Below are 24,143 nucleotides of genomic sequence, written 5' to 3'. Positions count from 1 at the left end.
CATTTGGAGATGGGGCCGTCGTCCAAATTTTTAAGCTAATTTCAGAGTTACTTCGTCAATTTGTCCTAAAAGGGCTTCCTTTTTATGATATCAACCTTCATGCCCTTCAACGCGTCCTGAAGCAGTACTGTGTAGTTCGCTGTCACCAGGGTTGCGCATGCCACCGGCATTTCACCTTTGATGGGGTGGCGGACAACCAGCTCATAAGCGTAAAAGGGCTTCCTCGGCTACCGATGAATCATTGCCTGTTGCATCAAGATAGCCAGTGTCATCTTTCGCTCGGCTATGCCAGATGTTGATTGAGCTCTATATTATTTTAGGAGAGAGCTGGTTGAAAACATTATGTCAATGCTTATACATTAAGCTTCAAAATTCTACCATTGCTATAAAGATTACCTGGTCGTTAGGCCAGTAGCTTTTCTACTCCTGTGGTTGGCGATGGTAGATAGTATTACTGTAGCAACTGACTCTGATCGTTCTGTTTCTCTGTGGTGTGGTGTTGTTAGATTGCAGACCAGGTTGTAAAATGTGGGCGCTTCTTTCTGCAGCAAGTCAATTGTCTCTTTGGTGGAGAGAGACCTGATGTCTTCAATTGTTCTCACTTGTTTGGCAAATGGACTAGCTCGGCATGTCATTGTACTGCGAACTTCACCTCTGTGCCTCTGAGAGCTTTCTCTGCATGTAACTGCTCCTCCAATGATCTATTTGTAGCCCGAACAGTTGCAAGTTCTTGTTCGTACTGGTTGATGATGGCCGCAACATCCTGGTTGTAGACTATCTGTTGGTTGTGGAAAGAGTTGAAGGGCTGGAGCTGACTGTAGAATGCTGGTTGACTGTAGTAGGCTTGTGCAGGATGTTGCTGTTGAGAATGCTGTTGCTGCTTCAGAGAAATCCCATTGTACACTGTGCTTCTCCTACCTTTCCCGTGGATGACTGTCACAGTAGGGAGTTCTAGCCTCACACAAGACCCAATTTGTCCGGGTGTTAGATGGAAGTCCCGCAAAATGTTTGCAATTGTCTCCTGCGATACTGTTCCCGACGTGTCCAAGCACAAGGTCTTCTTTAGGTATTCTTAGCAAACAGATGTTAATTGCACAGTTACAGAGCTATCTCAATATACACGTATCATTTATACAATACAGAAAATAGCTATTAAATAGCCATTGAATCCATTTACACTACAGTATTACAGGTTGCCACATGACCCATCTGGTTATCAAATTTACAATATTCAGAACAGTTTTCTTTTTAATGATATCCTTTTCACTATAATACTGATGAGACTCTGGAAAGCATATATCATCATAAAGCGAGTCATGTATAATAAATTACTGAAATAAGCAAATTATATGTCGTGAAGCTTTAGAAAGCGAACTCTAAAAACGAAAGAAAGGGGGCTGTCACAAGTTCTACCAAGCTACTAGCATCTCGTTTGTCCTCAGACGGGCCATATTGCCGCACCTGCCGGGCACGCGAGGTTACCTGGAAGTCTTGCAGGAACTGGGCCTCGACGGGCGCGTCGTGGAGAGATTTTGGTCTGAGTTTGTTAACTTCTAAAGTCAGGCTAGGGTCGCCCAGTCTGTCCATAAAGATTTGCTTTGCCGACCGATCTCTGAAAGCTAGAGGCATGTCTGGATATACACGCGAGACTACATGCAGAAGGCGTATTTCGAACTGTTGCAGCGTCTCCCCATGCTTACGACTAATCATGTTCAGTCCTCCCTCGTAATGTGTGGGATCTGCCGGGCGGGCGTAGATACCCCTCAAGTATTCAAGCAACTTTTCCGGTTTATCAACATCTCCTGCAGGTGCTCCCCGCAATGTGTGCAACCCCCCCCCCCCCAGTCAGGTGTTTACGGATTACGTGAGCGCGTCCCCCCAGGCCCCATACGTCCTCTCATTTTCGATCTGGTCCTCAAATTCTTCCCAGTCTACAGACCCTTCCCCTGAGAACACGTCAGTTTGAGCACCGACCGAGTGCTTGCGCGGAGGCCACGGGAGGGTCTTTATCATTGTTATGATTTTCTGTGTCTTCTTGCCCTACATTTTCCGGGGTTTCTTCGATAATAGCTTGTTCTACAACCACTGGCGGCGCCATATTTTCTCTACACAGAATCTGTGACCCTTTGCCAATGTACGCGACAGAACGACTAGCAGCTCGACCGCGACTCGCGATTCCACGGTACCAAATCGACGCCTTGCTATCCTAGACAAATCACCAGTCTCCCTTCTTTCACAGATGCACAAAGAATCAATACTGTAACACCCGAATAGACAACCTTGCATAAATTGACAACTTAACGGGTACATATACATCAAGAAATGGCAACAAATATAACTTGTCGGGGTGACAGAATCCTGGTCACGGCAGCAGTTGTAACAATTTACCCTTACGCTTTAATTATACTACTATAAGTATAATAAGGCGAGATGGTCGTTCATCTTCCCCGGCGATTTCTCGGTTCTTCAGGAATACCGGTGTAATCATCCGTTGGATGCCACCAGGCGCAGGGGGTTGGTTGCTGGTTGTAAGGGGTCGCAACCTTTGGCTGGTCCGTTGCCATTATCCGCTTCTTTGGCCGGTTCCTTGCCAATGTTGGCCGGTTACGGTTCCACCATCTCAAAATCCTGCACCTGCATAAGAGTTATCATGAACATTAAGTTTTCAAGTTTAGTCTTTTAGATGTAGCATTTAAATGAATGGGAATTCAGAATAAGTGTGGCTATTTTTGAGGGTTATTTCTAAAACAATGAATTTGACTTGGACAGACCTCAAAAACCTCTGCCCGTTTCTGCATGATGGTGCGCGTCGCCTCGGCCTCGGCTTTCGCCAGTCCCCGCTCCCTCCTCGCCTTAGGTTGGTTTAGAGTCTTGCAGATCTTGGGTTGAAAAAGATGGTCACAATTTATATAGTAACAGGAATGACAAGTTTTGAATAAGTCCATTTCAAGTACATTATTGATCATCGCTACATTATACATGTGCAAGAAGATAGACATTGTAATGAACCGATTTTCTTACTAGTTCTTTATGGTGCATCTCAACATCCAAGTCTTGTTCAAGCTCATCCGTTGAGCAAAATGCCCCCACACATCCTGGCTCAGGACAGTGGAACAGGGACTCTGCAACACCCGCTGATGTTACGATGTTGCTTGGTTGTGGGTGCGAGGGTCCAAATGGTTCCATGACGGTGACTGTTGTGAGGTCCTGAACACGTGGCTCTGAAGTTAAAGTTATAATTCTACCTTCCCCGATACCAAAGGCTTTCCACACTCTCATCAAACGTAAAGTTTTTCCAAACTTTGACTCCTTCCAGTCTTCCGGGGGTCTCCTTGCCTGGCGCCAACTGAGTTACTGCGACCCTGCATCCCTTTACACCACCATGTGACTCCAGGGCTTCTTTCATGTCTTCAGCACTGATGACGTCATGCTTTTCGTTTACATAGCGTCTGATGTGGGTCTTCATCGACGCAGTTTTCCTGTCACAAATATCCTTGCCAGCTTGTGGGTCAGAAAAGTTGTACCCTTGCACCGAAATACCTGTTTTCTGACTTATGGCTGGCATCGACAGGAGAAGTGGGGTACAGTGGTAGCAACCTGCGTTGTCTGACCTCAGAAAGACTTTACAAAGCCGCGGGTTCTCGCTCTTGATCGTGCAGAAGACATTTTCGAGGATAGCGGAGACAGGACCAGTCCTGCCGGCAGCTGTTGAAGATATGGACAAAACACTCCACGCTGTAATTTCCGTTGTCTCCCTTTGTAATGACGGATGACACATCCCAGCTCCTCCCGAGTTTGCCGAAGAAAAGTCAGTCATCTGTTCTCTGTATGTAATGGGGAGGAACTTCATCGCCCAGTCCATCACGACCAGTGCTGTTCGCTCATCTAGCTGTTCCAATGCTGTCTGTTTCGCAAGGTCTTGATTCACAGCTCGCAACAAGTGCGCCTTCCAACAGTTAATGGCAGTTGACGACTGTACTCTTTTGTTCCTCTGTGAGAAGACCCTCCTGGTCCATCATGGTTTTTATTTCGTTCAGGCAATCTTCTATGTTGGCGCAACTGCCGCAGAAGACGTCGTGAATGTGATTGCATTTCACAGCAAATGCCTCAGTATCCTTGTCACTGAGAGAAATTGCAATACAGTGATCAGCACACCTGTTTTCGGTCTTCACGTGTGTCTTTTAGTCGGCCCCACAACACATTATCAGTTAATTCAGAACCTCTGAGCTGGTCCCCAACCCCACACTGCGTGGGTTGAGATTTCTATGCCGCCCTGATCAAATATTGAGGTTTTGCTTGGTGGTGTTTGCCCATCCTGCTGGTGCACTCTGGACCAGGACATCTACAACATTACATACCAAGTCATCAAATGCCTCTGCCCCCCACCGTGGAAATATAATCAAGACCTTGAAGTGACTTTTGCTGTCTCTCAGCACACACCTCTATGATCTTGAAGAGGGTTCTGTCGTGCAGCGGTTGGAAGCTGGCGCAGTGTTGTACGTACTGTTAGATGATTCGCGAACGGATGAGAGAAGAAGAAAAGAACAAAAGCAAAACACAAGAATTTGAATGTAGGGATTTTAGGATAGTACCGTCCAAAATAAGAACGTACTGGGTGGATTTTGAGGCAGAAAAAAACTATAGATCTAACAGCCTCATTGCCTCCCCAACTGCCTGTCTAACCTGCCCAACCCGCCCAGCCTGTATGGCCTGCCCAGCCTGTATGGCCTGTCCGGGCTTTCGCTGGTTACTGCCAGGTTAGAACCTCGGCCTGATCTTTCGCCGCTTGAAAGTACTGCGCATGCGGCAGCACTTCTCGTTAACAACCCTGGCCAAGTTCAACTTTACTCCAGGCCACTGCTTTTTTTTCAGCTGTGAATAATGTAGAAAAAGAAGAAAAGATGTAGGATCAAACATATAAAAACATACAGGATGGGGCATACCACTGTAACCATCAAATGCATGTATTATGCTGATGACCTAGCAGTACAGTATTTCAGGTGCAAATAGATCCGAATGAATGTTCATTGATTATAATTTTTTTAATGTGATATTATGAAATTTACATTTGTTATACACGGCAGTCAAGCCTTTAACTGGACAAACAACAGGTTTATCCCAGTTTAACCTGCAATTAAGTACATCTTCCTAGGAAAATGTCACACTATAGAATTTTAAGGCCTGAACTTGCATGTAAGAAATATTGCATGCAAGGAAGACAGGATGATGTCTGGAGATGGATATCCTGCCCACAAACATTAAGTCACATGGGTGAAAAAGAGGTAACAGACAAATCAATGATCTTCTCTCAGAAACAATTTTAAGGGCATAGAACTAACACTAAAGATGTCCTTACCTAGAATAGCAGCTATGATGACGAGGTTGAGGGCCTCGTGGTTCCCTCCTCCCATCAAGTTACCCCTGAACAGTTCTTGTTCTGAGAAATACAAGCTCATCAGTTCCTTGAAGAACGCCGCAGGGGGTTTGGACTTATGCTTGTTCATGGTGAGAAGGTAGGGGTAGATTATTACTCCATGGTCAATACCACCCCCGGGCCAATAGATCGTTTGACTTCCTTGGTGACATGGACGGAATAGTAGTCGAGGATGTAAATGGCCCTCTGCAGCTGGCTGAAGATGTTCTGGGCCTTCAAATTCGGGAAAATTTTGATCGTGGCCTTCATCGCATGAAGCCTGTATGTCCCATTGGGGCCCCAATGCGTTGGAACATCCTTGCCTTGAGTTTTTTTCGAAGTACCTTCTTACTAGAATAATGAGAACATTCTCGGTCACAGCGAAGCGCTTGTGGTGGTTCAGGGAAACACCCTGTACTCTTCCTGCAAACCTTGAACCCAGCAGTCACTGAACGTGATCCTTCCCTCCTCTGTTGGTTGTAGGCCGTCAGCTATGGAAATTATTGATACAGTTGTTTACACTTGGCAGGTAGACTTTCAATGTCCCACGCACATCAATTATTTCCCTACATGGTGTCGTTATAAGATACATCTGTGCTATATATCCCAGCTACCTGTTCGCCTGATGTAGGCCTGGGTCAGGGGGTCAAAGTGCACCCGTGTTTTGATGATGAATGGTTTATTTGCGTTTGCATTCACATTTTCAATCATATCACAATTTTTGAAAAATTTTCTAGAATAGGGTATTCTCATATTAACTTTTTTCTAAACATTTGTAAATATTTATAACAATTTATGATTATAAAACGACATTTCGAAGATATCATAAATATCACTAAAAACCCCTGTGGTGAATTAAAAGGGATTATATTCTCGAAGTGGACGATTTTCTTCTCCTGCACCACCGTGTATGGCCCATTATACTTACGGGCCAACTTACGGGCTAGGCCTTTGCCCAAAGCTTGGTTTACAATAAGTACCTTATCCCCACATTGGTGGGGCTTACAATAAATTTTTCTATCGTAAAGTTCTTTTTGCCGGCACTGAGCTTGCTGTGTGTTTGGCTGTACCAGAAGAAAAATTTCTGAAAGATCTTTACTCAGTTGGGTCACAAACTCTGGAATGTCCACCTGGGACACCCATAATCAATGTGAGAGGGAGTCTAGCCTCTCTTCCATGTGATAGTGAGAAAGGGGAGAACCCAGTAGTCGTGTGACGGTTCGTGTTGTACACGAATTTTACACTAGGCAAGTTCGAGTCCCAATTTCGTTGGTGGGCGCCGGCGTAGGAACGCAGCATGGCGCCCATCGTTCTATTAAAACGTTCCACCAAACCAACAGACTAAGGATGGTACGGCGTAGTTTTGTGGATTTTCATCTTTCCACACAACTGGTGAATCAATACCCATATTAGTCAGACATAACTAACTCATGTGTATTCCCCATGGCGGACTTGGGGAGGGGGCCCACCAGATCCATTCCTACTCGTTCATTAGGGAAACCCACTACCGATGGATGTAAGGGAGCTTTCGGTTTCCGGCGCCCCGTCTTGATACGCTGGCAAATAAGGCATCCACCCACGTAGGCCCGGTCATCCACCGTAATGTCTGGCCAATGGCTTTTAACAGTCAATATTTTTCTTGATGCCCAGGTGCCCAGATTTAAGCCCTGAATCAAAAAATTAAAAGTACCCATATTCAGGTTTCCCTGCCATCGGCTTGTTCTGTCCGAGGCCAACCTCTACTTTTAGGTCCATGTTTACAAGTGACTCGGCGGAAAGTCGTCAGAAGACGATTGTTATACAGGTAGAGTTGGCGTGACTTGTGGTGGAATTGCAGAATATCAAGACATTGCAAGTAGCATAGCCAATGAGCAATCTGAACTAGAGGACAAGAGTATTTAAAGAGAAAGATAAACCAAGCTGTTCACAGATTTGCACTGACAGACCACAGCAAAAGAAGCCAAAAATTGCACCTACTGGAAATGACTGTTACACACACAACTTTTTTTTTCCCCTGCTCTTAAGCATACAAATGGGGGCTGTGGCCTTCCATGATTCATGTGTGAAACATTGAAATATTACCTTTCAGCTATATCTAAAACCACCATAATTCTAGAAAGGCAGTTCTTTGCGGTTGTGATGTCAAAGGACCTGAAAATTTCAATGATGATTGCTTTCGAATATCTGCTCAGTGTTATGCATTACTGCTCTGTCCATAGCATCATGCATGTCTTTATAGTGATACTTGTGAGGAGAGAAAAACCTGTATGCCTGCTTTAATGTATTTTGAATTGTTGCGTCTTGTGCCAATATGGAAGTTCTTGATGGTTAGACCGTACAGGTTTATTTGCTGTGGGAAGAAGACGAAGTTTGGGTTCCTGACACGTGGTGACCAGCTAAATAAAAAGTCATCAGCAGATATGGACTCCTGCTCTCCTCTTTGCAGCTTTCCCCGGACATATTGCACCAACATCACATCTGCCCCACCCTGATAGCTATTTCAATCAGCTGCATAGTTTTGTGGTGGTCAGCAAAGTTTCGTGCTACTCGCTGTGCACCTTCACTCTTAAACTCCATCTCTTCTGCAAGGACCGAATACCAAACAGCAAAGTTCACGTCCACAAAAGACTTTGCTGCGTTCATCTCCAGATGGAGCTTCCCCACTCGAAGGATAACCCAGTCAAACTCCTCGACTTCTGCTACCAGAACGTCTGGTGTTCTGCGGCAACATGTGTGTGAAATGCCTTTGCTGAATCAACAGACATTTTGCAAGCAGTATAGTAGAGTGTGTCTCTTACAAAGTTCCTTGTTATGCCCATTGGCAACCCGTCCATGGCTATCACGAGACACTTTCTGCTGTTTGAGCGTTGCCATTGTATCTGTAAATGACATGGCGTAGGACTCGTCGCATGGATGCAGCTGAATTTGGGTTGACAAAAACCGTATCGGACATTGTGATGGGAGGTGGACTGTCACCATGAAATGATGGGATGTCAGCATGTTCTTCATTAGTGATGACTGTTGTGTCTTTCTTCACTGTAGATGTTTGGTCATTGTTTAAACTGAACACAATTTCTGTTTCCTTGGGTCTGTAGGTATATGTTCTTTTTGGAAAGAGTAACATTGTGCCAAGGGTATCCTTTACACTGGCTGCTTCTTCAGCTTGCTTAAAGAGGAAGCTTGAACTATAAAATAACAAAGTATAACGTTAAAATTCTAATACTGAATGGTTTTCAATACTATGGAGAAAGAACGAGAGACAACATTTCAAAAGGGAACCATATAGTGTGTTTAATACTTATTTGGTCATTCTACTTTAATCTACATCTTAATCACAAATAGCGTAAAAAAGGTTACAAAACGATGCTTTGCACTGTGAATCATATGTTACACTGTGTTATATAGCTATCTTATTCTTACATATCATCAGAAAAGTCCGGGATGACTTCTTCATCTGGTATGGTGTCTTCATTGTCACTGCCAGGGATCCCGTCTTCCGCGGTTGTACTAGTAGACGCGTCCGACGGTCTTCCCAGCCACGAAGCCCTGCTCTCTTAGATGAGGGCCACTCCCGCGGAGCTGGTTTGCTGCCTAGTTTTGCACTGGCCGAAGTGGGCTGTGAACCGTAATGTCTTATCATTAGTAAAAACATTATCACACTGGTATGATTCAAAGTAAATTTGTGATTACAAGACAATGCGTTCTTATGGTATCAATTACATAGGGAATGTACATGACTAGACACAAATCATTTGTTAGGAAAATGTTTGACTCACTCTTTTTGAAAAAGTTAACTTTGCCTCTCCATGCCCGGTCTGTTGGCAGTTTCAGAAGGGTGTTGCATAGTCCGCACTTCGCCCTAAGCTCATTGAGGCACATACAGTCGATGGCTGCTAATCCTGTAGAAGGTATACGTATATCGGTGGTATATTATTAAGAAGATGCAGAACACATGAATCATAATTCTTTAAAAGACGGTGTCAGAATGATGCAATAGCCGTCCTACACATCACATCATTAACACTGGCATTTCGCATTGTTTATCCGTTGAAACCAAGCTGTACTTTTGCAAGATTCTTTGTGTAGTAAACTAGCCTGAGTACCAGCCTCCGTAGTAACCGCTTATTCAATAAAATCGCTTGCTAATCCGTGGTCAGCAAGCGATTTTTTTTCAGCCAGTGTTCACTACGATGGCTGGTACTCGGGCTAGTAGTAAACAGTTTAAAACTCAAGTAGTTGTCATGTATAGGTATAAAACATACCATCCTTCATTTTCTGAAAGTTGTCCTCCTGTCTCTTGGTCCTTACGACAGGTGCCCCGCTCTTGATGGCCTCGTACAGCCTCTGGTCCTCTACAGATTTTGTACAACCTTTTGTACAACCTAGAATCTGTACACACAAAATTTTGCCCAATTGGCAGCATGATATTATTCTATTGCGCACTGACCCCAAGTAAAAGACACAAATAATATTACCCATGGGTGATTTTCTGCTACAGAAAATGTTAACCTTATAACACGCTAAATGACTAGTACTTGTATCACCTCTACATGATTTGCCTGCGAAAGTGCAATGTTTTGAACCTCTTTTGCCAACAACCACCATAAGTTTACATGTACAGTATATTGTGCCCAGTTAGAAATCAAGCATTTGATTGTGTTTGTGAAATTTGTGAAGTTCAAAACATTACACTAGTGTAAGGTGGCGAGATGTTACCATGTCACACATGCAGTTTCTGACAAGACAACCTCATGTCCGAACTGTTGCTTGCACGAAAAACAATACTTCTCCAAAACTTTTGATGTCATGAGTCGTATAGCTGATTGTATATGAATTATGTCCAACAGGCCTTGAATATTGTCTTGAGGGTATCATTTCTCCTTCCTTAATCATTCTAAGCTGAAGAAAACAAGAAGGGACAATTGGTTTTATGTTGATGAAACATTAGAATTCCTCTCACAAGATTCATGTGATCTGATATTCCCCTAGCTGCGTCAATGGCCCCCCTAATACTTTTGTAGTACAGATGATTTCCATACGTGGAAAAGTGGAGGCCACCAGGCTGAAACAAGTTGGGGCGGTGGCGCTCTAGGATTCTATCATGATGGCTCCAGCACTTCATGGCCCTAAGGTGCTTAGTATACTCTTTCAGCTTCTTCTCGCATTCTTCCCGACGATATTCGTAGGGCACTCCCGGTGGGTCGAAAACCCGCTTCATTGGGAGTGTCACTACCGCTAGTTGGGCCCCTGTGCTCTCCCGGACGTCCCAAGTTAACCACACAATTTGGTGTGCAACTTTCTGGGGGGTGATTGAAGTTGGTATTACATAGATCGTTGCACCCAATTTCCAGATATACTATGTCCGCTTTCGGAAGCGAGTCTATAAAGCCTGCTCGGCGAATAGCCTGGACGGTGCCCCCCCCCCCGGCTTCGAAACCCAATGAGACGTACAATCGGGCATCCAAAAAGATTTGTCTAAAACTCGGCCCGAGGCGGTGCAAGGATTTTCCTGCAGGAACCGATCGAGACGAGCTAGGAACTAATGACCGAGCAAAAGAACGTCCCGTTTTGGGGGGGAGTGGGGCGCTCCGCCATGACTGACTAAGGACAACAGGTAACGAAATGGGGAAACGGTACTCACCGCAAAAGATAAAGGAGATGCTAGATACAAAAGTAGCAGACGAACCGAGGAAGCGGTAACGTTCACTACTCTAGCTTCCTTGTGGATAGAAACATCCCCCATAACATCAGCCCCACCTTTAATGATAGTGTGAATTGGCTAGTTTCCTGTAGCCAAGGTTCTTTTCTCAGCGCTAACGATAATCTTTTTAATCAATGTCGTAAAGACCCAGTATTTTTGACTTTTAATGTGACAATGAAATAAATAGTGCTCACATGGAATCTGGCAAGTGACTGCAAACAGGAGGATCTTTCGATTTTGTTGGTGCATCTTTCTGTCCAGTGTTTGTAGCCACTCGAGGAACAGGTCAGACGTCATCCACGCCCTCTTGTTGTTCCTGTACGTCACCGGCAGACTCCTCACGTTCACGTGCTAAGACTTCCCGATGATTAGGGGTTTTAGCTCTTCGCCAGTCATGCTAGCACAGAGCATGGTTGTGACTCTATCTTTTGCCTGCTTCCCTCCGGCGCACTGTTCTCCCTGTACAGATAGTGTCCTTTTAGTGGTCGTTCGATAGAAGAGCCCGGACTCGTACATGTTGAAGATTTTCTTAGGTGCATACGTATACCCGGCCGTGACGTCAGGGATTTTTCTTCCTCCAATCTTCCACTGTGCTCTTGTCCACCCCGCCACCATGCAGCCATGGTGCGAACTGAACTGAACTTGCTGTCCTCACTCTCTCCAGGAAGGTACGGATCAGCCCCTGTAGAAAGTTGTTTGTCTTCCTTGACAGCACCCGTTTCCCCCCATTGTTCTGCCTCACGTTGCCGACATCGAATCCTTCGTACTTTGATGTCGCTGGGCGGAACGGTCAACATTCTGAAACACACAACATTCATGCAGTAATCTAAGTTAGCTTGCCATACAATCTTTGGCATGCACCTTGCTAGGTTGCCTTTTGATTCTAACTTGTAGTTGAAAACATTGTATTTAATTAGTTTTCATAAAACAGTATGCGCATGGTAATGCTTCCTGTGGACCTTGTGTCAACAAATTTTTGTACCTAGCCTAAACAAGACATATATTCTTCTCTTCTTACCACTCACACAGCTCTCATAACTACTAGCAAACTAGACATCTGTTCAGTTGTAGTGCTTGGACAAATTTGTCGCCCAAGGGTTGCAGGAATGGAGATGGCTACCGTCCGTATGCATGTGGTCTGAGGTTTTAAATAAACAATGTCTAATTTTGTTTGCAAGTCTTCAGTCATGGAACAAAATTTGATATTCTGTGTAGTTTGAGTTTTGACCAATTTTTGATAAGGCGGCAGAACGATGACTAACTTTCAGTTATTACTCTTCTGTTTGTGATAAGGGACAATCCTAATAGCTAGTAAGGAAAAACAAGTAAAGTTATGATGGTCTGCTTCCAATGGAAATACAGGCCAACCTACCAACACTTAGTCACTGGGGTGCTTGTAGATATCTTGCTTCTGGATGAAGTTGGTAAGCATCTCCACAGCCTTTTAAACCCTGAGGATCAGCTTCATTGGTCTGTAGTTAGCATCTGTCCTACACCGTGACTCAGCATTGCAGTTCTGATGGCAATTACAATGTCGGTATTAAAATTCATGATGCACGTTACCGGGATAAAGATTGATATTCATGCTGCAAGTTATGCTGAGGAAAACTGATGAATTGGTTGAGAAAGATATGGGGGATGGAACTCATCGCACAATTTAGGGTAGGAACAGAAGCCTTTACCCTAATCTTCCCTTATTTTCAATCGCTTAGCTTCTCCAGCAAGATAGAGTATTTCAGTATTCTCATTTTTTTACCATGCAGCTGTGTTCAATTTATTTTACAGGCATGAAAGCTGGACTCAACTTGTAGTGGTCTTCACCGCTGCACGTACGGGTGGAATCGTCTTGTTAAATTGTGCTTTACTAAAGTTCTGGGGGCAAGATAATAGATACATGTCGAATGAAAGTCCATGTCTGGTCGGCTGTTATCTTTAGTTGTTTTTCTGATGAAAGACAGACTCTGGAATAGGACCTGGTTTGTTTGGACTGCTAGGCCAATCTGAAATGTTGTTATTTTGGCGTTGACTTCCCCAAAGTAAAGAACTAGAGGCCGTTATTAAATATCATTGTCTTGGCACTTCTCGACATTCATTCGGAATCACACCTTCCAACATAACAAGTAATAATATCACTTGGCAACATTTCGCTTACATCAAAATATGGAATGTTGAGCAGTATGCTTCTTCTGCTTAAGCCATACGTAGTTCAAAATGCCTCTTTGAATTGGCGTGTTCTTGCACTATCAATTTCATTGAGGCGCGCAAAATGTTTCTGCTATGCGTGTAACACAAAATTAGTTACATGAAAGTTGTTATGCATGTTGTGAAATGAAAGTTCGCAAATCCGACACCTTTGAAACCAGCCACAGCCAGACATGTACTTAAGGCAACTAGAGCACCTCTCAGCATTACTTCGTCATCATTTACATTGATCATATATCCATCTGATAATATTTGTCAACCCTCCACACGGTCTTTAACAACTTGTTCATAACTGAACTTTTTATGTCATTTGCGTTTACAATTACAACAAGCCTAATCGCTTCTAGCTTGGACCGATACTTATATGCATATGAGCCATTGGGGTTATATATTTCCACATCGTCATAATAGAAAATAATCTGCAATGCATTATTGTCTTTGGAAAATATTGGATGAGTCTGGAATAGGCTGCCATCAGATATATCTTGTATATACCTATACTGTGACATTGGTGGTCCATTAGGAACCATATCATAAATATCTTTGCAATTCAGTAGCTGATCAATACACTCGATTTTTTTTAATATGTACATACTGGAATGTCACGTTTCGAATGACCTCTTCTTGTCGTGTCTTCGCAAATGTAATCTTAGACCAAGGATCTGTTTTCTACAGCTTTGGGCCCTTGGATATGTCGTCAGTTTCTGTTAACTCCGACAATACCTGGTTTAGAGTCTGATATTGCGCTTTAGACATGAGCTCGTCCATTGTCTTTGGATGTGTACGGATGTATTCACGTGTATTTTGCCTACTTTCTACATACTCTGCACATGCCCTTTTCTGCAGTCCGCTAGCACCATTGGTAAACCAGGAGATGCGGCGTTTGTAGTCAGGGTTGAGACTGTGTTTCTAGTAAGCACGGTGCAACACATATACTTCATCAGGCTGTGGCTGAGGATTCAAGACATAGAAATCACACTTATATGGACCTTTTTTGACACGTTTCATCCCCAGAGTATGTCTTCGGTTTGCAAACGTGCTGAGGCGCCGGTATTGCTTGCGACCTATCCTGAGTGTCCTGAAAAAAAGTTTATTGAAGAAAAGCTTGCAAAAGATACTTGATATATGTAATAAGAAGATTAAGAGTAGACTGTAAGCTTCACGTCATCTTGAGGGTACATACATGTGTAAGGTGTCAATGATAAATGGGCAGCTCTTTACTTATTTCCAAGATAACTCGTGGTTCTCTGAATTCCTTTCTACCTTCCAGAGGATGGTGTCTGTCCCAAGACAGTTGCCGTAGGGCATAGCATACATTGACACATCACAGACTAGCTGAATGTTTGCCATATATTTCCGTCTCTCATACCTGTCAACTGTCACAAAGTCGCCTAAGTCGACAGGAGTGTATGGCTCAACTCTATCCAGATGTCTTTGCAACTCTTGGTATTGTGTTGGGCATACTGCACTGGCAGGTATCGTAGTCAGAACAGAATGGGTCGATGGCATCCTTATCTGAACGGTTGATGACCTGCTATTCTCAACGCGGACTGTAGATTGTTGGAGGTACAACCTATACTTTGTCATTGCTTTACACAAATCTGACATGTCACGTGCTAATGCAGAGTTCCTCTTTGTCAGTAGCATGGGCAACATCAAAAGTGATGATATGCTTTGTTCATAATCATACAGGCCTTCCTGTGTTAGTGACGGTTCGATATGCTTTTTTTGTTTACATTTGTTTAGATTCTCGAAAGCATTTGGTAACATAATGGATCGTTCTTTGAACTTGGTGTGATGAGAATCTAGATACCAAAGAGTATCTCGGAGCACGGTTGCAACCTGTTTTCCACATGATTTAACATAATCATGAGTAGTCAAGCACCATGTTGTACAGTCTTTCTGTAGCAATAACTTTCTCTTTGACAATTCTAGGAGGTATGAAAGAATCATTTTGCTGTGCTTTCATCATTAAGTCAAAGGCATTTTGATTGACATGTGAGTCAGACTCTTCACAATGGGCTGCTTCCAAGTTCAGTATGATGTAGACTTTAGTTACCACTGAGATTCATCGATAGAGATGTTCAAAGAAATCCAGTAACGTCTACTTCCAAGAATCCTCTGCATTAGAGTCTGAGGTGTCACACCCTGAATCTGGGGGTGTTTCGCCCATGATTGCCTTGGCTACTGTTGGAGCATCTTTTTTCCAGGACCTTCAGGTGGTTCAGCTTTAGCTCAGCCTCTTCTTCACCTTCTGCAGTCTGAGGATCAGCCATGGTAACGTCAGCCTCCTCCTCTCCATATACATATAGCTGTCGCAGCTTGATGAGGGCTTTCTGCACGCGTTCCTGTTGTTTTCTTTCCTCCGCTTCGCAGAGAACCAGGTATCCACTGCATGTGTCAGCATGGTGCAGGCCTCTGGGCTGTTCACTGCTGGTGTTGGACTGCTTGCTAACTTCGTATGGCTCCTTACCGGTGTCGGACTGCTTGCTCACTACGTCTGGCTCCTTACCGGTGTCGGACTGCTTGCTCACTGCCTCTGGCTCCTTGCCGGTGTCGGACTGCTTGCTCACTGCGTCTGGCTCCTTACCGGTGTCGGACTGCTTGCTCACTTCCTCTGGCTCCTTGCCGGTGTCGGACTGCTTGCTCACTGCGTCTGGCTCCTTACCGGTGTCGGACTGCTTGCTCACTGCGTCTGGCTCCTTGCCGGTGTCGGACTGCTGGCTCCTTGCCGGTGTCGGACTACTTGCTCACTGCGTCTGGCTCCTTGCCGGTGTCGGACTGCTTGCTCACTGCCTCTGGCTCCTTGCCGGTGTCGGACTGCTTGCTCACTGCGTCTGGCTCCTTGCCGGTGTCGGACTGCTTGCTCACTACGTCTGGCTCCTTGCCGGTGTCGGACTGCTTGCTCACTGCGTCTGGCTCCTTGCCGGTGTCGGACTGCTTGCTCACTGCGTCTGGCTCCTTGCCGGTGTCGGACTGCTTGATAACTGCGTCTGGCTCCTTGCCGGTGTCGGACTGCTTGATCACAGCCCCCAGCGAATTGTGACAGTATTGCAGCGGAACTTCCTGTTTTGATAGATATCCCGTTTTCTGCTCTGCTCTTATCATAACCTCACTCTTTGAATGCAAATTTGGCATACATTTATTACAATTCCCTTTTATCCGTGTTTTTATACAAATAATTTCCCCGCCCCTTTCCAAAATAATTGTGCGTAGCAAAACGATGATAGCTCTTTTGGCAGAGAGTAAGCGGTATAGGTTTGGGCCACCTAGTGACTTAATTGTTCATTTTGCAGCAGTGAACAAACCCTTTTTTTCTGTATCATACATGTATTTTGAAAGAAAAATAAAAGCTGGGCAGATACTGTTCTATCTAGAGGGAGTCTCCGATCTGTTGACTATTGTATTTGGAGAAAGTGTCAATAGAAGGTTCTGCTATGCTTTCAAGCCAAACCAAACTGAACCGAAGTTCATCTGACAACGATGGAATATATAAAAACCTGTGTGTTAACTTTAAAACTTACCGGGTCTCCAGAGAGCGTCTTCACGTCCTCCCTCCAGCTCGAGATGTCTCTAGTAAGCATCTGCCTGTCATTTATAGGAGGGTAGTCAGGGTGCATTTCCCTCATCTTGGTCATTTCTTCCTGGAATGGGATCTTGTTCTTTTTGTCCCTGGTCTTTTTCTTTGGGCTCCTGGTCTTCTTCTTTGGGGCGCTCCTTGTCTTATTTGCGCTCCTCCCATCTTCATCTTCATTCTCTGATCCATCAGTCCCCTCAGACATGACTGGGCTCTCCTCGTCTGACTCGAAAGCCATGCTGGACTTGGATGTTGATGGCCGCCTTCCATCTTGATTTTCCAGCAGCCATGTAGTCCTCTGTAGCTCCAAGAAATGTGGTCCCCGTGCTGACTCCCTCCTTAGAGGTGTCAAAGGAAAGCTGGAAAAATGTAGCAGTTATAGCTTTTGCTGTTATAAGAAATATCTGGTATTAGAGTACTAGTAGAACTCAAAACACTCTGAGTCTGATCAGACCTGTACTGAAAAACAAAACATGACCATTTGTTTTACTTCAAAGATGTTTTAGAATCAGATATTATATACATGCCAGGATGCATCTGACAGGTTTACAGTTATAACATTCGTCTACTTAATCAGATATGCACCCATACTACATTCAAGCTCAAACTGGTATTCCTTAAAGGCAAGACATGCATTGATATTTACATAATTCACTTACCTTCACCATCACATAGCCTGAATCTTTGTAAGCGTGCACTTTTCTGACCTCTGCAAAGTCACCCTCTTGTAGAGGGTGGAAGTGCACCCCAACTCTCTTAAAACCTGATCTTGATGTTAGAGTCAGGAATCGCCATGTATCCTCGCTCATGATGTTTGAAAACACAACGAAAGATCCAAAGTGAGAGTAAATGCCACGAAAGCAAGATACTACAATGACTGAAGAATTTTGTGGAAAGAATTGAGACCTCACTTTACCAGGCTTGGCTTATAACTGATACAGCAGCTGGAACTGTCTGTCACGGGTAATGAGATACACCTGTTTCCTGTCCCCCCAGTTCAACATTGTACAATAGACCACTGTACCTCGAAGGGCATCACAGGGTCCTTCAGGCGACAAGTCGTCCCCAGCATTAGTTCCAGCATATGTGACAAGAACAAAAAACACTACAAATTTACATGTGACATTTCCCTTTCTTCCCAGTTGACTAATATGCAGAATTAAACAAGAAAGAGGTATGAACCTGCACAAAGTTGGTGATTTTTATTTAGATAATGTCTTAAAACATATCAGCTGATATTGATGGAGTTTTAAGTCTACACTACTGAGATGTTGCTCTGTACCACTGTGATGCACATGGAGTTTCTGGATTACAAGAATTCCCATAACCGTGACATGTTCATTACCATAACGTATTCTACTTTACTCTATTCTAGATGATGAGCTGTCAGATATAGAAAATATATAACTCTAGACATCATTGTAGGGGTACATTGTCTAAGGCCACACCGATTTTTCTGTTGGTCCTTTGACTTTTGAAATAAATTTTTTTAAGTAAAATGGTGTGCCTTAAAGGAGGGTTTGCATTGGGGGATCCTGTAACAATAACGACACGAGCAAGTTTTACGTATTGAAGATTTTAATCATACTTCATGAAAACTTTACAGTCTAAGGGAAAGTTTTTACTGTCCAAGTCTGCATTTGGTTTTTCAACAGTTCACGCTACAAAGACAAAGTATATGAAAAAAAGACATGGACGGGGGAGGTCCATCGTCATCGTCGTCATCCTTCCGGCGATTTGCATGACACCCCCACATGAACAGCCTTTAATGAACTCTAGCATTATAACATCATCATCATTTGTATCGCTATCGATGACAATGACAGAATCATTATCGCTGTCATCATCAATTACGATGATTGGAGGTGACTGTGCTGGTGGTGGTGGTGCCGCTACCTCCATCACAGCAGGCGCCGCGACTGGAACTTCCATCGCTGCAGGCGCCTCGACTGGAACTCCCATCGCCGCAGGCGCTTCGACTGGAACTTCCATCACTGCAGGCGCCTCGACTGGAACTTCCATCGCTGCAGGCGCCGCGACTGGAACTCCCATCAACGCAGGTGCGTCATCAGCCCAGGACGCCCAGATGGTCTCCAGAAGTTGAGTGTACAGCTGGTCCGCCTGCTCGGCTCCAGCAGCGATGGCTGCGGCTGCCTCAGAATCCACAGGTCCCAGCACATTGACAACGACTGGTGCGGGCTCGGGCTCAACGTCAAGGAGATCATTGAGCAGCCCGGGCATGCACGCGGGCATGTCTCCTATGGTAAATAGAGGAAAACAATGTCAATTTGAAGAATGCTTTAGTTTGATAACTTTTCATAAGTCGTCACCAATGTACAACAACACATGCAGTTTGAAAATCTATCACAGTCGGCACTTATCTACAAGATCTACAGATCTTACACAGTAATGAGTGAATGATTCTTTTTACATGTAAAGACAATTCTATATGTATATACAAAGCCATACCGACTTGATCATGTCCTGCAGGATCTTATCTGGATTCAGACACCGACAGTGTTCATGATCGTGGCTATGGATCTGAAACTAGTGTTCTTACAATAAACAAAGCCAGCAATACCTATCTTCATGGACAATTTACTTTCTTTACCCAAAAGTTGTATGAGAAAGACATACATCTCCAGAATAATATCGATACAAGGAAACAGCCATGTCCATATGTCTGGTTAAGTACTGTACACTGCTCACGATATGACACATCAGCCTGTAAAACATGAGCTCGCCCAGCTGTTCCTATATTAGTCAATGGTTGTAGATACATACGTACACAGCAATATACAAAAGACAACGAAATTTTCAACTAGACATACATTTCTTACATCTAAAAAGTCCTCATATGGGTATACTTATGTCCGTCGTAAATAAAGTAATGGGAATATGTGCTTTTAGCACAAACATTTTGAAAAAAAATGTAAAGGATGTATTCACAATAACGGTGACTACACAGTTATAGATGAAATCTAATAGAATAATGTAATGCTTACTCAAAATGTCTACTTCCTATTTTTATTTGATCCTAATGATGGGATATATTACATTTCTTTAGTTCCAAACTCAAACAATGCGTTGTTGATATATATCACGACAAAAAAACAGAGCTACCTACTCAGGCTAAACCTGGTTCTCATGATCAGGAACTCTATTGTGTAAATTCTCCGCATGAACTCCTCCCATACTTTTTTCTGAAGATGTATTTCTTCTCTACTAGTTGTTTCTTTAGCGCCGTGGAACTGCGGCGTCCTCGCACCTTCAGTCTGACGTGTGGTCCCGGTCCACGTTCTCGTACTTTGGTTTGTCAAGTAAGAGAATGATGTCATTTTCACGCACTGAAATATAAAGCACACACATGGCTTCCTGGTTTTCATAACAGCCCTTGTCCTTTCAGGTAAGCACATAGTGTATCGATGCAGAAATGTACTTCATTTTCCGCATATGAAACCATGATAACAAATGTAAAACAACAAGCACTGAACGCAAGAGCTTACCCAGTCTAGAACGGCCAGGTTGATCCTCAGTAGGTAGCTCTCTTTTCCAAAGCAAATCCGCTTGTCGTGATATATCAACAACGCATTGTTGAACGATTCCACGTAGTGTGTGTCTTAAGTCTTAGGGGAAGACAGGGTTAAAAGTCTCAACAAGTAAAAACCGTTAGCATTGTTACGGATCAAGGTAGGGAAGGTACACATGGATTGGTTTGGTACATGGTATAAGATTGGTTTTCAACATTTAGACGATACCTCATACGCATTAACTATACAGTCTTGAAATACAGACAGAATTTGAGTAGCTCAATTTTAGCGGTTGGTATGTACTTACTCATGTTCCGCTGATCACACGGATATCATACTACACAAAGTTACATCACTAGTGAACAAAATTATTGAGCAAAGATTGCGCTTACGTGGACGTAAATTTCCGCGTTATTGTACACAACAGTACCGCGCAAAAATCCCCCAGCAGCTTCTCTGCTTTTGGTTCCGCGCTTTTAGCAATTTGTGAGCAGATCAGGGATTGATATACGTATAAAGGACCATGCATTAAACTTACTGGTTCACACAAGAAACAATCTGTTTTAGTCAACATAACTCAAGGGACAATCTGTCTGAGAATATACATGTATAAATTTTATATACTGCAAATGTTTTTTTTCACTGCAGATTATTTGGCACCCATTATGCAATAGTGATATTAATTTTTTTTTCAATATACCTTATCCTTAAGACAACTTTGTAAACAATGCAAGGATTACTAACCAGCAAGTGCCTTAGTTTGCAGCAGGTGTCTTTCCAGTGCCCGGAGGGCCTGCAAATACTAGATGCCTATGGGGGTCCTGGTTGTATTGGTGAATTGGGGAGAAGCACTTTTCTATTAAGCAAGGCTGTATGAACGTCTTGAACTCCTGAAGCATCTCCTCTCCAACCGTCAGTTTGTGCGTTTTCATGGCCTGTTTTATCACTTCCTCCATCTTGTCGGGATCCATCACTAGAAGTAAAATGACTTGTATTAATTTACTAGTATTTGCTTGTTATCTCCATGAGATATGAACTTTTAGTGTAACAGTGCCTGTGTCTGTGTTTCCGAATTTTGTTGTAGTCAGTATAACTCCAGAAGCTCTGGATGGATTATAATGATATTTGGTATGTGGGTCTGTGTTTGGAAGATAGAGGTCATGATTAAGTAGTCTCACCTTGAGACTTGACACATAACGTACACTGTGCAGTCTGTGCTACACACCCGCTCGCTGTGGACATTGTGCCTCGAACAATGAGGTATTTGCGGGCATGTCTGGTCAACAGGGGCAATTCGTCCCGCTTTGTCCTCCAGCAGGCTACAACATCATCCGTTGAGAGAAGTTTTGGTAGACTCTAGTTCTTTCTCTCTATGCGATATGCGCACTCGCACAGGCAAGGCTGGTTCCATGTGGGTTATGACAACCTCGACCTCATCCTTGAAAAGCTATTCCATAGCGGTTGGCCTCCTTCGATTTGCCGGAGTGATGTCCTCCTCCACATTCTCATGTGACGGACCCGCCAAGTTGGCTACCTCTTCTAGGTCTTTCTTGATATGCATTTACTGCTTAGTCGCTGCTTAGTCGATTGAAGAATTCGGAAAACGTCATGATAAGTCTGAGTTCCCCTGAATCAATATGGGCCCTGCAAAAATTGGACGATCTCTTGTGTCCTAACGAGTGACTAATGACGGTGGACCTTATCCTTTACTGACGACACTGAGGATCATTAAAAAAACAGCTTACCTGAACCAAATGAATGGTGAGAATCCTACTGGTCCTTGAGTCCATCATGGTGTAGGCACCATAGTTTGCAGAATGGCCAGGGCTGTTAGCACGCCCATCACCTCCCATAATTAGCGGCTGGTGAGCTGTGTTCAGCAATCGTTCCTGCTGTGTCTGCCAAACACGCCGAATGGACGATTGCAGATACATCTGTTGGTGGCGGAGGAATGTCCTGATGGACACAGACTGGCATTTAATGTGTTGGAAGACATTCAGGGCCTGGCGGGGAATCGCTCCTGCAAAGACATTGATTGGTTGCAGTTAGAGGAGAAGGACCATGAAAATATTCCCATATAACTATCTGTGTTATGAATTTGTCATTCAACACAAACATAACATACATGGGTATTAAATGTGAGTTAAAGAGGATTTGTGACATACTTCTTACCACAGGAAATAATACAATGCATGTACCTGCAAAAAGTATAGCTGCAGACATTAGAAGGTTCCCTGCAGGAGTATTACGAACAAATGGTTGGCTACCCCAGGTTCTCATGTGGTGACATACAGTACACAGCTGGGAAACCCGGAGATAGTCTCCAGGTTCAGCTTCACGTCTTCGCTGAAGCAGACACAGCAGATAGTGAAGAGTTGCAGGAGGCAAGACTCGAACACAATGTATTTCCTTTCCTCCAGTGGCGGGGGTACCTTGTCAGGCACAGGGACTTCCCATCCAATGTCCTCGTCCTCACTACATGTATTTGAAAATAACAACAAAGTATATGAGCCAGATAACATGTGTCAATGGAAAACATGTTGAAGTCACTATTGTAGCTGTTATCTGATAAATGAAAAAAAAGGTTTAAGATGAGTCTATCAATAGCAGTGAGACTTTGCCTGGTGCAGGAAATCTTAAAAGTTACCTTCACCGGTGAAAGAGTACAGAAAAGGGTATTTCAAGATCTGTGTAACTTATGAGCATGACCCCCCTTTAACTTGAAAACAAAGATGCCTTTCCTAACATGTCTTATACTCTTCATGATGTCCAAGTTGTGATTGGCCCAAATCTCACCTGTTTCTGTTGACCTCTGTTTTGCATAACATCCTACGTTTTTCCGACCTCAAAAACGTTCAGAGCAGGGTTCTCTGATTTGATGGTCCGAAGCACTCTTTGCCGAAAGGCGCGCAGCTGACCATTCCTGTCAGCAGCTGTTGAAAATGTTGAAAACACACATCAAACTTTCAATTGTCCCCCTTTGGGATTACTACAGACGCAACCAGCTCTTTCTGCGTTTTCCGGAGAAGTCTGCCATTTACTCTCTCTATATACTTCAACGGACGAAATTCCATGCTAGGATCCACAAGCCCCTCCTGTTATATGTCCATACGTACTTTGGAACTCTGTCATGTCCACATGGCTGACATACTTCTGCGCATGTTTGGGTGATGGGATGTCTTTTATCGCAACTTCCTCAGCATTCTCTGAAGAGTTGGTTGAGTCTTCCCATACCCTATCCAAGCTGTGATGGATGATTTAGGCTGCAGCTGTAGTGCACTTCCATGATCTCACTGTTCTATCCATTGTTTTATTGGCTACAAACGTGTTTGTGGTTGCAATCTCTGACCATGCCACTTTAAGATTTTAATATCAGTGAAGACTCCTATATCATTGAGAAGATCAGCCGTTGATCTACCGGCTCGAAAACCATATTGGGAGCCGGTGAAGCTTAATACAACTTAAACCATTTAAAGATGCCAACATTGGAGCAATTCACAACTTACCTATTAAACTATTCAATATAGGATAGCCTTCTCATGCGTCTGTCATATGCAACTTTAACTTACAATTACACTGCGTCACATTACTGAAATTGTAATTGTATGTGGTTCTATGTGATAAACTGTGATATTTCCGTTATCACATTCGACTCACATTATATCACATTTTCTTCTTTTTTTGGGTCATGTTCACATAAAGTTCACATTGATGACCCTA

The 24,143-nt window shown here is 43.7% G+C and overlaps 2 protein-coding genes and 1 pseudogene across 2 annotated transcripts; all 3 read right to left on the bottom strand.

The window, feature by feature from the left end:
- Positions 1 to 2,604: 2,604 nt before the first annotated feature.
- LOC136445662 (uncharacterized) lies at positions 2,605 to 5,504 on the bottom strand (annotated as a pseudogene).
- Positions 5,505 to 8,967: 3,463 nt separating this feature from the next.
- Positions 8,968 to 17,131, bottom strand: LOC136445661 (uncharacterized). Its single transcript, XM_066443795.1, has 6 exons — positions 16,841 to 17,131; positions 16,071 to 16,433; positions 15,496 to 16,036; positions 11,770 to 11,891; positions 9,676 to 9,802; positions 8,968 to 9,029 (listed from the first exon to the last, which is right to left on the bottom strand). Exons 1-6 carry the CDS (start codon positions 17,129 to 17,131, stop codon positions 8,968 to 8,970), a joined length of 1,506 nt encoding a protein of 501 aa, XP_066299892.1.
- Positions 17,132 to 18,264: 1,133 nt separating this feature from the next.
- LOC136445660 (cyclin-dependent kinase inhibitor 1C-like) lies at positions 18,265 to 19,146 on the bottom strand. Its single transcript, XM_066443793.1, has 2 exons — positions 18,748 to 19,146; positions 18,265 to 18,276 (listed from the first exon to the last, which is right to left on the bottom strand). The coding sequence occupies exons 1-2, from the start codon at positions 19,144 to 19,146 to the stop codon at positions 18,265 to 18,267; spliced, it is 411 nt and encodes a 136-aa protein (XP_066299890.1).
- Between the last annotated feature and the right edge of the window lie 4,997 nt (positions 19,147 to 24,143).

The sequence above is a fragment of the Branchiostoma lanceolatum genome, chromosome 12 (genome assembly GCF_035083965.1).
Source record: "Branchiostoma lanceolatum isolate klBraLanc5 chromosome 12, klBraLanc5.hap2, whole genome shotgun sequence".
Taxonomy (NCBI): domain Eukaryota; kingdom Metazoa; phylum Chordata; class Leptocardii; order Amphioxiformes; family Branchiostomatidae; genus Branchiostoma; species Branchiostoma lanceolatum.
The sequence above is the reverse complement of the archived record's forward strand: the minus strand, read 5'-3'. Positions and strand labels throughout refer to the sequence as shown.

Coding starts and splice junctions, on each gene's coding strand:
- LOC136445661 (XM_066443795.1), bottom strand. CDS start 17,131: ATGGCTTTCGAGTCAGACGAGGAGAGCCCAGTCATGTCTGAGGGGACT. Junction 16,037..16,070: donor CCGGCAAGGAGCCAGACGCA/GTGAGCAAGTAG, acceptor GCAAGGAGCCAG/CAGTCCGACACCGGCAAGGA. Junction 9,803..11,769: donor TCCGTACCTTCCTGGAGAGA/GTGAGGACAGCA, acceptor TTGTGTGTACAG/ATTCTAGGTTGTACAAAAGG.
- LOC136445660 (XM_066443793.1), bottom strand. CDS start 19,146: ATGCCCGCGTGCATGCCCGGGCTGCTCAATGATCTCCTTGACGTTGAG.